Here is a 14,385-nt window from a genome sequence, read left to right as displayed (position 1 = left end):
CAGCTGTTCGATGTAACCACAGCCACTTACCCGCCGCTGCCCTGTGCCTACCCACACCGAGCAGAACGCGAGCAGAACACAGCCTTGTCTCAGGACATTCCATCCCATGGATTATTTGATGACGTCCCTGTCTCTTACCCTCTACCAGGGTACAATTTTCTAAAAGCAGAGAAAATCCTTCCCAAGAAAATAAACACTCCAAAACAACTGTCCCATTCTCTTACCTATTTGGATTACATAATTACTATGAAGTCAAGACTTTTTTACTGACATGCCAGAAAAGAACTTTCAGCTCATAAGTTGAACTGCCTTTTCTCCACAGTCCAAGGCCCTAAAATCAAAGCAAACAAAACAAAACAGAACAAAAAACCAACTCCCTAAAAAGCAGCCCCCAGTTCCCACTTGGATAGAATGAAAAATTCCACTGCCTCAACTCTGCTCCCAATGGAAACTCAGATCAAAGTATTTCAAGTTTGAGGGGACATGTTAAGTCCTGTATCCTACATTCTTCAACAATAACAACGACAATACATACCCTCACTAATGTCCAAAACTGCCCTGCATAGAAAGAGATCCCTGGGTATTTTTCTTGGCTCCATTGAGGGTAGTTTAGACAAGTGTACATCTTAACTTTATTGTTCAATGGGTCATAAAATGGAGTTACCAATAGTTGGTAACTGGCATTATGTACCAGCCACCAAGGAAAGCAGTGAACCCCCTCTCGACCCACCCCTGCACCAGGAGAAAAACCACTGGCCCCAGCTGACTGAAATCCCTCAGAGCACAACACTAATTACGGTACCTATACTTTTCCGGTTGAGGCAGCAATAAAAATGCTGAGGGTTCCTTTTATAGCCTGCTCTTACTTGTTCGTCTGGATCAATGTAGAAATAGCAGCAATTTGCTCTTCGTAATTCTTCTCCAAGAATCAAAAGGGCCAGGGTGTTCCTGGAATGCCTCCTCACTCACAAACTAGAAGTGTACCTCCTGCGATCACTGTACTTTGCTCATTCAGTCTATGTGAGGACTAAATGAGATAATGCATGCAAAGTGCTGAGTAAGAGTCTGGCACAGAATAAACTCAATAGATAATGTTAGTAATTGTAAAAAAACAATATATATATATATATATATAGCTATATCTATATCTATCTATATATATATATATATAGAGAGAGAGAGAGAGAGAGAGAGAGAGAGAGAGACTGCCCCTAATACTTATCAATGTATTTGAAATAGGGAAGATTGAAATGTAAGGCAACAGTTCCACAGCACACTGAGGTGTCTTTGCTGTCCTCTGGTTTTCTCAGAGTTACTTGCTAGCAATAATGCAGAACTTTCCACAGTTCCACAGGTACTCATGTCCCACTACTGCGTCCAACTCTCAATAACAGCAGAGTGTTTGAAACAATGAGAACAGAAGTGCGCAAGATGTTGAACAAATCCCACAAAGCCCTTTGGCACTGGCCGTGTGGAAGTTTGGTCAGAGAAGCCAAATATCCCACACCAAACAACTGTTTTCAGTGGAGAAAAAGAGTAAGGAATGCACAGAACCTGACCATCTTAATGAAAAGGTTAACCCCTGATCATAGACCAGACCCTAAAGGTATAGGCTCTTTAACTTTTAGTCTACAAATGAATTCTTCCTAAGGACACTTAGCGATCTTTCGTGTTTGGCTCTGCTGTTTGAATACACAGGCACAAAACCATTTCTCAAGAGCTTCATGAAAATATTTAAGCAGGCTTTGCTAGAACTTATAAGCACAAATTATATGCTTCTGTCATAGCATAATTCACTTGGGACACACACAATATGCTAGGCTCACCTTCCCAGTGATACACCATTATACGTAGCTATGCAGGAAAATTTTTAAGGCGGCAAATGAATAATGTCCGGACACCAAAAGAAGGTACATTTGCAACAGTCATGAGCCTATGTGGCAAAAAAATAAATGATAAATGGCCATAAAACTTTATTTTGTATTATGCCTATTCGACCCGTAAGACTAGGATATATCAGTTTTTGTAGTGTCTAAACCATGTTTTTAGAAATACAAAGGGCATTAGTGTTATGCCTGTTCAACTTGTAAAAGGGCCACTTGGCAAGTCTAGTAGTTTCTAAACCATGCTTTCCAAAACGCAAAGGGCAAATATGACCCATAGCTTCAGAGAAGGGCAAGGAAGGCCTTACTTCTTGCTGAATATCTGGCTTATTCCATTTGACATAAGTTTTTATAGCAACCCTCTATTACCATGAAAGTATAAGTTTTCTGCGATTCAAAGTAATATAAGCGCAACTTGTAAAAGTCAGGATTTTTTTTTATTTAATACATTCTAATCAAATAGTAACAGCAGTAAATAAACACTTTGAAAAACAGGCAGGTATCCCCTTATATCTGGAAGAAAATTAAGTCAAAGTTTTCTACATGGTAGAAGGGAGACAACTGCTGATGTCTATAGTTAGACAATTCAAGGACAACTTGGAAATTTCTAAAGCCATTTCCAAAAAAATCCATGGCAACAGGTTGGGACACAGATACTTCAAAGGGTAAAATGTCTATATCTACATGGTTTTATTAACCGGGATGGGGTTGCACCTGTATAGCATGACATTCTTGTCTTTAGCCTTAATGGAAAAGACGAAGTCTTTTCCGTTTGCACCAGTTTGAAATATTTCTAAAGTAAGGCTCTCTTAAAATGGATTACTACAGTACGCGTTCACATGAAAGAGTTCTTACATGTAGTAAAAAGACAAATACAGGATTTCATGGTCATTTTTTTTTTTTGATTGACTTGGTTAATTGCATAAAATGAAGGATAAATACTCACAAGCATATCCGAACAAAACCCCTAGGAACATCAGAATGCAAAATATAACATGTCCAAAATAGACTCGGATCACCAGGCATATAAAATGGAAGCTAAGCCTGTCAGGTTCCTTCCCCTTCTTCAGTTCTCCTCCGTGGAGTCCTTTCTCCCTTTCTCTACTACTGGTGCTTGGACCTTCCACCAAAGAGAAAGGAACCTCAGAAAGGCAAGGCATTCTGATCAAAAGGTTACTTCGGCCTTTACTTGGGACATTTAATTTTTAACTTAAAAGGATCAGCTGGTCTTAGCCTTAGGCAGGGAAGCATTTCTCAGGTGAACATATTTGAGGGAACTTGACCTAGCTACCTAGTCACACATGTAGGTTAAATTGATTCAGCTGTTCTTAGAATTCCATGTAGTTATCCAGAGCAGTCACTCAAGTTTTGGTTCTCTTTTACATAGCTGCATTCGGAGATACTCTATATGAGGCATGTTTAGAAAAAGAGAAACACTTATACCTGGAATTTATATTCTTCCAAGTAATCTTTTAGTCTTGTTGGCAAAGGCAGTCCCCAGATGGCACCGGTGCATTTGTTAATGGTGAGTCTGCAGAGATGCTGCAGAGGCGGTGCTGATGTGTAGAGCGGTTTGGTCAGATAAAGGTGAACAGTGCCGTTCCGGGGGGCTTCTGGGCCCGTCCGCTTATCCTTGCACATCTGAACATAGTAGTCGATCAGATGAACCACACTGTCAAATTGTTTAAGCTTGGACTTGACACATATGATAGAGTCCAATCTGAATTTCCCATCTTGATACTCGATTCGCAGATTAGTTGGTCCAGCTGATGTTTTAACAGATATTGTTAGTAGGTAGTCTGAATGCGAACTATCTCTAATCAAGAAAGTTCCTTCTGGTGCCTCTTTTAATTTCTCTTTGGCTTCATTAACAGTCATACTTCCCCAGTACCAACCTGGGGTTTTGTTCAAAAAGAAAAAGAAAAGAGGGTAAAATTGTTATTATAATGTTTCAAACGGGGCAAGTACTTGACAACATTTTTTTTTTCTAGCTCTAAAAAGAAGTGTGTGAAAGTTTACCAGAGGCTACCATAAATACTTTTGGTAGAAATTTAATGAAAATGTGGGTCCGTGTTATTTTATGAACACAAAGTGTGAGCCAGTTTGTTTGTTTTTTTAAGTAATCTTCTGGAGCTGTTCTTTACGGTATCTAGATTTTCTCTGAATGAAACAAAAGAATATTTGCAACATGACACACCGGCTGACAAAGCATGATGCTTCCAGCACCACTCAAGTGAAATAAAAGATTTAAAGTAAATTAGAAATAAATCAGAAGGTAAAAATAAAAGCTCTGCCCTTAAAAAGTGGAAAACTGAACTCTACGAATTCCAAGAGAGAAAAACAGAAGCACCGTTTTTGGATGGTTGGTGTCCCCCTGGTCTCCCCAAATCTGTCCATGACTGCATCTCTGTTCCAAGCCCTAGAAAGCACTGCTATTTACTTGTTTTAAAAACGCAGTTCTAGGTACAACAGCTTCTGGTGGCTGCTTCAATTACAACTTCCTTATCAGTCATTGAGAAATGAGGGAAACCCCAAATGATAATTAGCATTTCAAGTTTGTAATCTTTTGCACTTTGCCCAAATTCAAACCCAATTCCAACTGTCTGTGGGTCTCCCCAGCAATCCCCATATGATCTGCCTGCACCATCTCCGGGCCCGTTCCGTTTGCAAAAAATGACTTAGAGGCACTCTGCATTTAAGAAGTTTTAACAATACTCCCCCCTCAAAAAAATTGCTCGGATTCCCGAATCTGCCGGTCCCTCCAAGCTGATGGGAAAAGCACATGGCCCGCAGGAAAAGAGCACCACCGCGAGTGAGGAAAGAGTCCCCTCTTCCTAACGCTACCAAAACTTCAACTTTGCCCCAAACGTAAGCTTTTAGGATCCAGAGATGTTGTAAGCCTGAAAGATTTGCCAGAATTATTCCCCCCCCGCCCCGCTCCTTTCTCCTTTCAGATGCTACAGCGAGCCGCGCACAGCGCAGGACAGGTCTTGAAGGACCCCCCGAAGGCCGCGCTCAGCGACTCCTCGTCCTTGAACTTGGCCGCCAAGATTCCCGGCAGCGGCGGATGCTCCGCCCGGGAGCCGGATGCGGCAGAAGCTGCGGGCAGCGCTGCACTCACTCGCCGCCCTGCAGCCGCGGGAAGGAAGGCGCCAGGAGCTTTCTCCAGCTCGGGTCCGGTCCGAGTGCCGACCCCAGCCGTGGAGCAGCGCGGCAAACAGTTAAAGGTTCCAGCGCCCTCAGGGGCATTTTCCAAGGAGCCCTTCCCGCGCCCTCCTTCAGGCCCGAGTCTCTCCAGAACCGCTTTCCTTTCGCATTCCCAAGAACCCATCCTCTCCGCGGTGCCCTGCTCTGAGGCGGGGACGGGAAGGAGGGGACGTTTCTCCATCTCATTCTTCGCTTTCCCAGCTCGTCCCCACCTCCCAGCTGCGCTCCCCGCCAGCAGAGACCCCAGCCGGGTCTCTGGGGAGGCGCCCCCTCTCGCACGCGTGGCTGCCGTTCGGCTACCTACCTGTTTGACTGAGCTCCCGCAAGGCCTTCGCCAGAGGCGCCGCCTCCGGGGACGGCTCCTCCGCGGACCCCGCGGTCCCCCACTGGCTCCGCGTCCCTTCCGCGCCATTCCCGGAGGGCTCGACGCACCGCAGGGTCATGGGCAAAGGCTCACCACGGCAAACACAGGTGGCCGCCCGCGCAGGGGTCAGAGAAGGGCACGCGTCCTTCCTGGAAGTCAGTGGGAACCCCAAAACACGTCCCTGCGGAGTATCCAAAATGGTGGTGGAGGGGGAGGGGGTGGGGAGCTGCTGGTTCTTCCTCCCCAGGTCCTGGTGGACAGATGGCAAAGTCCCTCGCAGGCGCGGTCACCCACAGTTTGCCTGCAAAGAGAAAGAGTGGGGTTGGGTCAGTCGGACCTGGACCCCTGGCTGGGGTGTGGGTGGGGAGACAGCGACGTGGAAAATCCCGGGGACTCCTCCGCGTCTACGCTCCTGCACCATTTAACCCCAAGCATCCAGGCCCAGCTCGAGAGACAGAAGGATTGAGAGAGCCGGGATCCGAGACGCCAGAGTTGAAGAGAGGGAGGGGCAGGGGGGCGGGGGGGCGGACGGGACAGGATGAGGGTGGGGAACCGGGTGTCTTCCCGCCCAGGGCAGCTCGCGGAAATCGCAGGCAAGCCCAATGGAAGAGCAAAGAGTCACCTGCAGGCACAGTGGTAAAATCTGCCCGAGTCAAGGGCACGTGGAAAAACTGTTTAAAGGCAAAAACAGGAAAGCTCCCAAAATTGCACTCCTATCTCACACTCCGCACAGCCTGGAGAGCCCCAGGAGAAAGTGCGGGCACGAACCCGGTTCCCCGCCCTACGGCGCCGCGGGGCTCCTGGGGTCGGAGCCACCCGCCTGGGGCGCCGAGTGCGTGAGTAGCCGCATCCCCAGCCCGCAGGCGGCCTAGCTCCCCTCCCTCCTCTTCGGGCAAGGGTGGGGGGCGCCGCCCGGGCCGTGGCGGCCGCTCCCGGAGCCCGGCTGCTGCTGCTGCTGTAGCCGCCGCGGGCGCTGTCGAGGAATCGACCCGAGCGCGCAGCCTCCGCGGGGGTTCGGAGCCCGGGCCCGGGCCGGGGCAGAGCCGGCGGCACCGAGAGCCGCTGGACCTGCAAGGCAACCAAAGCTGAGCCCTTACCTCGGCCTCGGCCGCCGTCTCGGCACCCGGCAGCCTCCCCAGCGGACCTGGGGCGGGGAAGCTGGGAGGGACCCCAGAAAGGAGGGGTACCCGCCGAGTTTTCCCTGTTGACTTTTAATTTGGGAACGAGATGCCCTGTGGGTGCGACGAGACCTGCAGCGGCGGCCGGAGTTCTCAGCGCCGCGGGCAAACACTAGCCCCGAGGATCATCGCCTGGAACCCACGGGCTCCGACACCCGCTGCTGGGCTCGCACCCCCCTCTCCCTCCCCGGGCAGCTGCAGGGTTTCCCTCCGGCTGCGACCAAGGAGGTGGGAAGGACAGAGGGAGGAGTAAGGAGCCAGGGCGGGAGGCAGGAGGGTGGGGAGGAGCGGGAGATCAGGTTATTAGGAGGATTATTAATTTGGATGGCAGTTTAGAAGAAAAAAAAGCTCTGGAGACTTCCCGACGCCGGGAAGGAAACGGAGAAAGCCGGCAGCAGTGCCCGGCAGCGGGGCAGAACCGCGGCTCGGACTCCCTTCCCCAGGCGGCTCTAAACTGCGGAAGCCAAGGCCGCCCGGCGCTCGCGGCGGTGCCCCGGTGCCCTCCCCAGCCACCCCGCTGAGGCGGAGCCTTCAGGCTCCCGGGACCAGTACCTGCCGCCAGCCCCCGCCCGAGCTCCTCGGTTGTCTCTGCGGGCACAGAGGATCCTGAGACGCGGCGCCGGGAGCCCGGGTGCGCACTGTCCGCGGCCCGCGCTGCGCCAGTGGCGGCGGGCGAGGAGGCTCATGCTTCAGGGGAAGCCCAAGGCCCGCGAGCCGCGGCGGCGGCGAGACTTGGCCAGAGTTAAACGTCTGTCCCCGAAGCGGCGTGTGCGCGCGACTCCCCAGCCCCACGCACCTCCCGGGCTCCCCACCTCCCTCCTCCGTCCGCGCTCCGCGCGCCCCGCCCGCCTGCTGCGGAGGCCGCTTTCCAGGAACTTTCCAGGAATTCGCCCCACGTGACCGCGGCCCCGGCTACAGCTTCAAAAGGCTAGAGCGCTAACCGCGGCCCCGGCTACAGCTGGCTCTGGGCGCTCGGGAGTGGTGCGCAGGCTTCGGGGGAGGCGGGCTCTGGGCGCTCGGGAGTGGGGCGTGGTTCGGGGACGCGGAAAAACACCCCGGCCACCATCGCCCCCGTTTTGGCGACCAAAGCCTGTCCCCGAGCCGTGCCAAGGGTGAGCCGGGGTCGAGCGAATAACAGACATCCTCGCCCCTCGGCGGGGATTTCTCTTTCCTATCCCCTCTGCCCCTGCACGCGACCCTGCAGGCCGCGCATTTTGTGAGCAGCGCGCCAGAGAGACCGGGGGAGGGGTGTCCCCAAAAAGGCCCCTCCCGGCAAGACACTTGAATGGGGTGGGGGAGGCCCCTTTCCAGCCCAGCGCCGGGTGCCCAGGCCCAACAGCCGGAGGGAGCGGGCCGGAGGCGGTGCCCTCGGCTCAGGTCCTAGAAGGCATCCAGCGGCTCCTTAGGCAGCGCTGGCGGCTCTCAGTTCCCTCCCCCGGGCGGTCTCTGGCACCTGCCTGGCCGGGTTCCTCTCGTCCAGTCCGCTCCACAGTCTCCTTCTTGCAGCCGGGCGGCCCCAGCTCACCTGAGCGGACGGTCGCGGGGGGCGGGGGGCGGGGGGCGAAGCTCTCTTACGCGCGCGCCTGGGTGGTGCTGGGCGATGAGCCTCGGTTCCTGCAGTCCGCAGAGCGCGTGTCTTTGCGATTTCCTGCAGGGCTGGCGCCCAGGGACCGGGAATTCAGAAAGATCCCGTCACTTCTTCCCTGCCCGGGGACCCTTCACCTCCTCCCACCCGGTTGGAGGTCACCTGGCCTCAGTTGGAACTCATCTCCTTGCCAGCACGCCCGCCCCCGAAATGTGACCTAAAAATGTTTTAAAAAAAAACAACACATTAACATTCACGGGAAAACCGGATCCAAAATTTCGATAACCATTTTTCTGTGAAATACCATTCTATTGCATCACTGCTCAAAAGCTTGAAAGGTCAATGGTCACTTTTAGTTGAGGCGGTGGCTATGGGGAAGTTGGGCGAGGAAGAGGGAGGAGGTGTGGGGAGGCGCGGCTCCCAAACCTTGCCTGGTGCTCCCTCTGCCGGCTCTGGGAGGAAGCATAAACTCGCTCCCGCCTTCCCCTCGGGAGTCTGGGGCGGTAGTTTTCTCTCGTTGTTGTTTTTTTGGTTGTTGTTGTTTTTGTACTGCTTTTGAGTAAATAACTACGCAAATGATTGTCAGGTGAGCCCGTGAAGGGTGAGGCATTTCCCAGCTAACAAAGGGCTTTCTCCAAGATGGAGTTGTGTGCATGGAATCATGTTTTGTTTTTTTATATAGAGTCTTTGATGTGGAGGGCAGAGCTAATTGAACCCTGATTAAAATCCTCTATAAAGTAACTGAAGACTCGCACTGGTCGGGGTCGTTTACCGTTTTTAGACCCTCAGCCTTTTCTATAAAATTAAGGAACTGGACTCTAGTTCCGGTGAGGGACTGGGATGAATGCACAAATCAGATTCCATGTAGAGGTCGTGTGCAGTCTGAGACCCAGAACCTTTAAGAACCACTGCATCTGCCACGGTTCACCATGTTCTAAGTTATTCCATATGGCTTCTTCTTCCTTGGTAGAGAATCCCAGAGGTAGGGTGTGCTCTCTTCTGTAGTTTAAATTAAAAGATAATTTTTTTAAAAGTTTAAAGATAAAATAAATTTCTATTTGTCAATTGAAATGAATCTGCCAGCAACCCTTCTTAATAGGCTTTCCTGTTGCCTCTTAACACATGCTTTTCCCTCTTTTGCTGTTCCATCTTCCTGGAGTGCCCTTCCCCCAGTCTCATCATTCAGGTCCCAGCTCATCTTCACTTACAGAGAGAGTCATTGTCCACAAAAGTCCCAATAAACACAGTACCAGCTGTAGGAACACCAAACTGTACCAAAGTAGGATGTTTTATTTTTGTTTCTGAAATGTTTCTCAGCACTTTGTTGGCCTTCTAATCTGCCTCTTAGGAAAAATGCTTATGAGATCATGTTAAGCAAAAAAAAAAAAAAGTGAAATTGTATCTATTTCAAGCTTTTACAACATTATAAGATTCTGTTTGCATGTGAGCAAAAACAGAAGGGAATGTGGAGAAATTAAAGCAGCTATTTTTAGGGTGGCAGGATATGGGTGAATTTTCAAATTTGATTTTTCTTAATACTGTTCTAGTGTTTTTTATACAGTCATCATTTCCCCAAAATTGCACATAGGCCAGTGTCTGCAGTTACTCTAAGGGAATAGAGTATAGTTTGCAGAGCTTATAACTCCAGTCCCGATGGACCTCTCTCCTGAACTCCGGACCTGCCACTCTCATCACTTTTGAATGTCGAATAGGCATCTCCGGTTTAACATGTCCCAAACTGAGTCCTGATAACCCCATAAAACAACACCCCTTTAAAAAAACAAAAACCTGCCCTAACCGGTTTGGCTCAGTGGATAGAGCGTCGGCCTGCGGACTCAAGGGTCCCAGGTTCGATTCCGGTCAAGGGCATGTACCTTGGTTGCGGGCACATCCCCAATAGGGGGTGTGCAGGAGGCAGCTGATTGATGTTTCTCTCTCATCAATGCTTCTAACTCTCTATCCCTTTCCCTTTCTCTCTGTGAAAAATCAATAAAATATATTTTAAAAAAAATTTAAAAAAACAAAAACCGTTCCTCCTTCAATCTTCCACATCTCTGAAAATGTCAATTCCAGTCTTCAGTTGCTCAGGTCAAAAACCTTAGTCATCCTTGATTGCTCTTAGTCACACACCCCACATCCCACCTGTTACCCAATCCTTTGACTCCTGACTTCACAATAAACCCAGATTTGAAGCACTTGCTACATCACCACCCACCAGTCCAAGCCACCCCATTTCTGCCTGACTTACTGCTGCAGCCTCCCTCCTGGCATCCTTGTTCCCCTTACATCTGTGTACTCCTGACAGAGCAGGAAGCGTGATCCTGTTTAAACTAAGTCATTTCACGTCCCTCCTCTGCTCCAACCCAAATGGCTGCATCACATCAGAGTGAAAGACAAAATCCAAAGAACCACTGGAGAATCCTACAAGATCCGGTTCCATTTGCCTCTGATCTCACCTCTTCCTCCTGAGTTCCTGGATCACTCTGTGCAAGTCACATTGGACTCCTTGCTATTTCTAAAACATGCTGCTCTTTCTCCTTCCTCGGGGCCTTCATCTATGCTGTTTCCCTACCTGTCATGTTCTTCCTGTCAGATATCTGCATGGTTTACTTCCTCAGATTTTTACTCAGTGTCACCTTCTTAGTGGGACCTTGCCTGGTCACTCTATTCAGAATCGGCCCTCCCACAAACACTTGTCTCTCTCCCCTGGTGTAGTTTTTCCCTTAACACTGATCACTGTCTAACCTAGTTTATATTTTATTTATTAGTCTGGTTTCCTGTCTTTCTCCCCTACTAGAATGTAAGCTTCATGAGGACATGTATTTGCCTTTGCATTGTTCACAGATGTATCTTAGCACCTTGCATAGTTCCCAGCATTTGGTAGGCAATCCACATAATTGTTGAATGAGTGAAAGGATGGATGAATGTTTTAGCAGCGTAGCTTTAAAGTTAAACTGTCTGGGCATGAATCCTTACTCTGCCACTGCTTGCTACATATTGATCTTTGGCAAATTAGCCTCTTACAGAGATAATAATGAAAATTACCTTTATAGTGTTGTTGTGAAAATTAAATGAGATAATCTATGAGAAATGCTGTGGTACTCAGCAAATAATAAAGATGAACTGTCATTTCAACTATCATGCTTTTACTCTCAGTGAGTTTGGATTTTTTTTCTCCCTGTAAGTAGGATTATCGTGTACTTGTCTATATGAAGCTCAACAGTCACCCTCCTGAGACTGCCTGAGAACCTCCTGTAGTTCATTCCCTGGAGCTCATGTTCAGGTTTAAATCTGTAGGGTTAAAAAGTGACATCATTTGTTTCTAGATGTTCAGAAACATATCTGTTCTGTTCAGTGGGGTAGGAGGTGCATGCTGCTATGGTGAACTCATTCTGCATGAGGGGTGGGGGAGTGATTTTCACAACACTGGGGCATTTCTTCTGTTGCCTGCACTGAGAAATTGCCAAGCCTTGAAAATCCCCTCTATGTGCCAAACCCAAACTGGACATTCTTGGTTTTGCAATGCAGATGTTCTAATACTGGAATTGACAAGTACTCCACACAGCTTTTGCCAAGTTCCAGAAAAAGTTTTTTAGTTTTTATTTTGAGGATGATCCTTGACTGTTGTGTCTGAAGCACTTGTGGGGAGAAGGTATGCTTCTAAGTGGCCACCACCACTTCCTTTTATTTATTTATTTATTTATTTATTTATTTATTTAAATTTTCGAGGAAGGGAGAGGGAGAGAAAGATAGAAACATCAATGATGAGAGAGAAACATCGATCAGCTGCCTCCTACATGCCCCCTACTGGGGATTGAGCCCACAACCCAGGCACATGCCCTGACGGGGAATCAAACTGTAACCTCCTGGTTCACAGACTGACAGTCAACCACTGAGCCACACTGGCTGGGCACTATCACTTTCTTTTACATTTTGCAATTTCATCACGACCACCACTACACACACTCACACACTCACACACACATGCATACCATTCTCAGACTCCCAGTGATTCTAGCATCTACTCTTCTGGGGAGCATATGATCCAGACTAGCCAGAAAGAATACCCCATGCCCCTGGACACAGGGGTCTGTCCAGTATCAAAGCCCAAGAAAATTTCTTAGGGTTTGATGTATGCGCTGCAAGAGAAGCAATCCCTTCCCTTCTGAGATGATGAGTAGTAATGATCATATAACCAACTCTTCTACCAGTTGAAGAATGCCCGTCAAAGAATGAAGGCAAGAGAAAAAAGCAGAAGTTCTAGTGAGGGGGTGCGGGGATAATTCGGGAGCACTTGAATCTAACATACCTGAAGCTGTTCTACCCTTAGGCTTCTCAGATACGGGAGACAATGAGTTTATTTTTTCCCAGCCTGGTTTGATTTGGATTTCTATGCCTTGCAATCAAAGACACTCTCATGAGGTGAAGTGGGTTGGATGTGGAGGGACCCATGGGAAGGAAGTGGACTGGAGAATTGAGAAGACGAAGAAGAGAGATACCTTCTACTTAATGAGCATCACTTACTTTTCCTCTGGTGCTTCTCAGTACCAATTCCCTTTTACAATGTCCTTCTTACTCCATCCCCATAATGGAGGACACTCACCAGTGGACAAAGGAGGAGGAAGAGGAGCTGATGCCACTGGCTTCTGTGCTCTGGGTTAGGGTTGCGGGAGGATCCAGACAGATGGCTTTCCCCTAGACCAGTGGTCGGCAAATTCATTAGTCAACAGCCAAATATCAACAGTACAACGATTGAAATTTCTTTTGAGAGCCAAATTTTTTAAACTTAAACTATATAGGTAGGTACATTGTTATTAACTTAATTAGGGTACTCCTAAGGCTTAGGAAGAGCCACACTCAAGGGGCCAAAGAGCCGCATGTGGCTCGTGAGCCACAGTTTGCCTACCACAGCCCTAGACTTTTGGGACCCAGGAACATGGGAGATGGCCATGCCCTTGGTCTTTCCTCCCACCGACTTTGAGGGAAATCATATTCTAGGACAGTGGCTGTTAATGTTAAGTCACAGATCTCTCAGAAATTCTGGTAAAATCTATAGACCAGAGCTCACAAACCACCTGCCTATGGGTCATATGTGACTCCCCACCCCCACCCCAGAGTGCTTTGGTTGTTATGCCTGGATTCTAAAAAGCTGGAGATTTCACCACCAACGAGATCCTAAGATCTCTCAACACTGGGTCCCATCCCTCAAGGATGTGATCAGCTGAAGCAGAGTGGTGGCTGCTGCTTTGGAAGGTGCATTCACCACAGCCCTCACCATCCTCTGTGGTCTCCCCAACACTGAGCACTACTAGCCATTTGTTGTCACTCTTGCATTGTTGTTTTTCCTATGGCAGAGAAGTCTCTACCAGAAGCGAGGAAATAAAAGATACACCCAAAAGACTGAATATTTCAAGACAAATGGAAAAAAGTTATTTCTCTGTGGAAATGAAGCATTTTTAATAGGCAAGTGTGGCCGAGTTCTCCCACCTGACCTATTTCACTTTTTTATACTCTGGCCCTGCAGGCTGCATCTAAGACTTCTCTACAGAAAATTGTTCTGGAGGCACAGATTCAGGGCTAATTGGCAACCTGAAGCCTGACTCTGAATTCCCGGGGGCATGTTGACCTCAGATGAGGTCCTAAGGGTGGGTGGTTTCCATTAATGTACTGAGAGAGGAAGGTCTGCCTGCAGCATTGTACGGGACTCTCTTTTTTAGAACTGGTCTATCTAGTATAGGGATGGGGAACCTGTTTTCTGTCAAGGGCCATTTGGATATGTATAACATCATTCCCAGGCCATACAAAATTATCAAATTAGCCTGCTATATTTAGTCAAACATTTAATTAACTCACCCCTAATATGATGGCTGGAATGGCTTCTCTTTGGAAAGGCATGTGACGTTAGCTGGTACTGATGATGATACTGCTCACAACTGCTTTTCCAGGTTTGCTACGGTCAGTCTGGAGCACAGTAGTCTTTTTGCAATGATAAGTTTTAAAAAGAATGGCTCGCAGCAGTAAGGTGTTCAGAACACAGATGCATATTTCAATGCATGTCTCCTCAGAGTGGGAAATCCATCATTGCTTATGTAACGTTTATAAAACTCGAGCAATGGGAGTTGTTGTACCTAGCTTTCAGCTCATCATTGCTTTGCAGTTGAATGATTT

The 14,385-nt window shown here is 48.5% G+C and overlaps 1 protein-coding gene across 3 annotated transcripts; it reads right to left on the bottom strand.

The window, feature by feature from the left end:
• Positions 1-2,298: 2,298 nt before the first annotated feature.
• Positions 2,299-7,432, bottom strand: SOCS2 (suppressor of cytokine signaling 2). 3 transcript variants are annotated; one of them, XM_023749799.1, is made up of 4 exons: positions 6,552-6,842; positions 6,077-6,125; positions 5,395-5,755; positions 2,299-3,778 (listed from the first exon to the last, which is right to left on the bottom strand). In XM_023749799.1, exons 3-4 carry the CDS (start codon positions 5,531-5,533, stop codon positions 3,321-3,323), a joined length of 597 nt encoding a protein of 198 aa, XP_023605567.1. In that variant the 5' UTR covers positions 5,534-5,755; positions 6,077-6,125; positions 6,552-6,842; the 3' UTR covers positions 2,299-3,320. The 3 variants fall into 3 exon arrangements, with proteins under 3 accessions (XP_023605567.1, XP_006084090.1, XP_006084093.1); XM_006084028.3 differs by lacking the exons at positions 6,077-6,125; positions 6,552-6,842 and adding an exon at positions 7,185-7,432; XM_006084031.3 differs by lacking the exon at positions 6,077-6,125.
• Positions 7,433-14,385: the final 6,953 nt, after the last annotated feature.

Source organism: Myotis lucifugus, unplaced genomic scaffold (genome assembly GCF_000147115.1).
Source record: "Myotis lucifugus unplaced genomic scaffold, Myoluc2.0 scaffold_9, whole genome shotgun sequence".
Classification (NCBI taxonomy): Eukaryota; Metazoa; Chordata; class Mammalia; order Chiroptera; family Vespertilionidae; genus Myotis; species Myotis lucifugus.
This window is presented reverse-complemented; position numbering and strand designations above follow the sequence as displayed.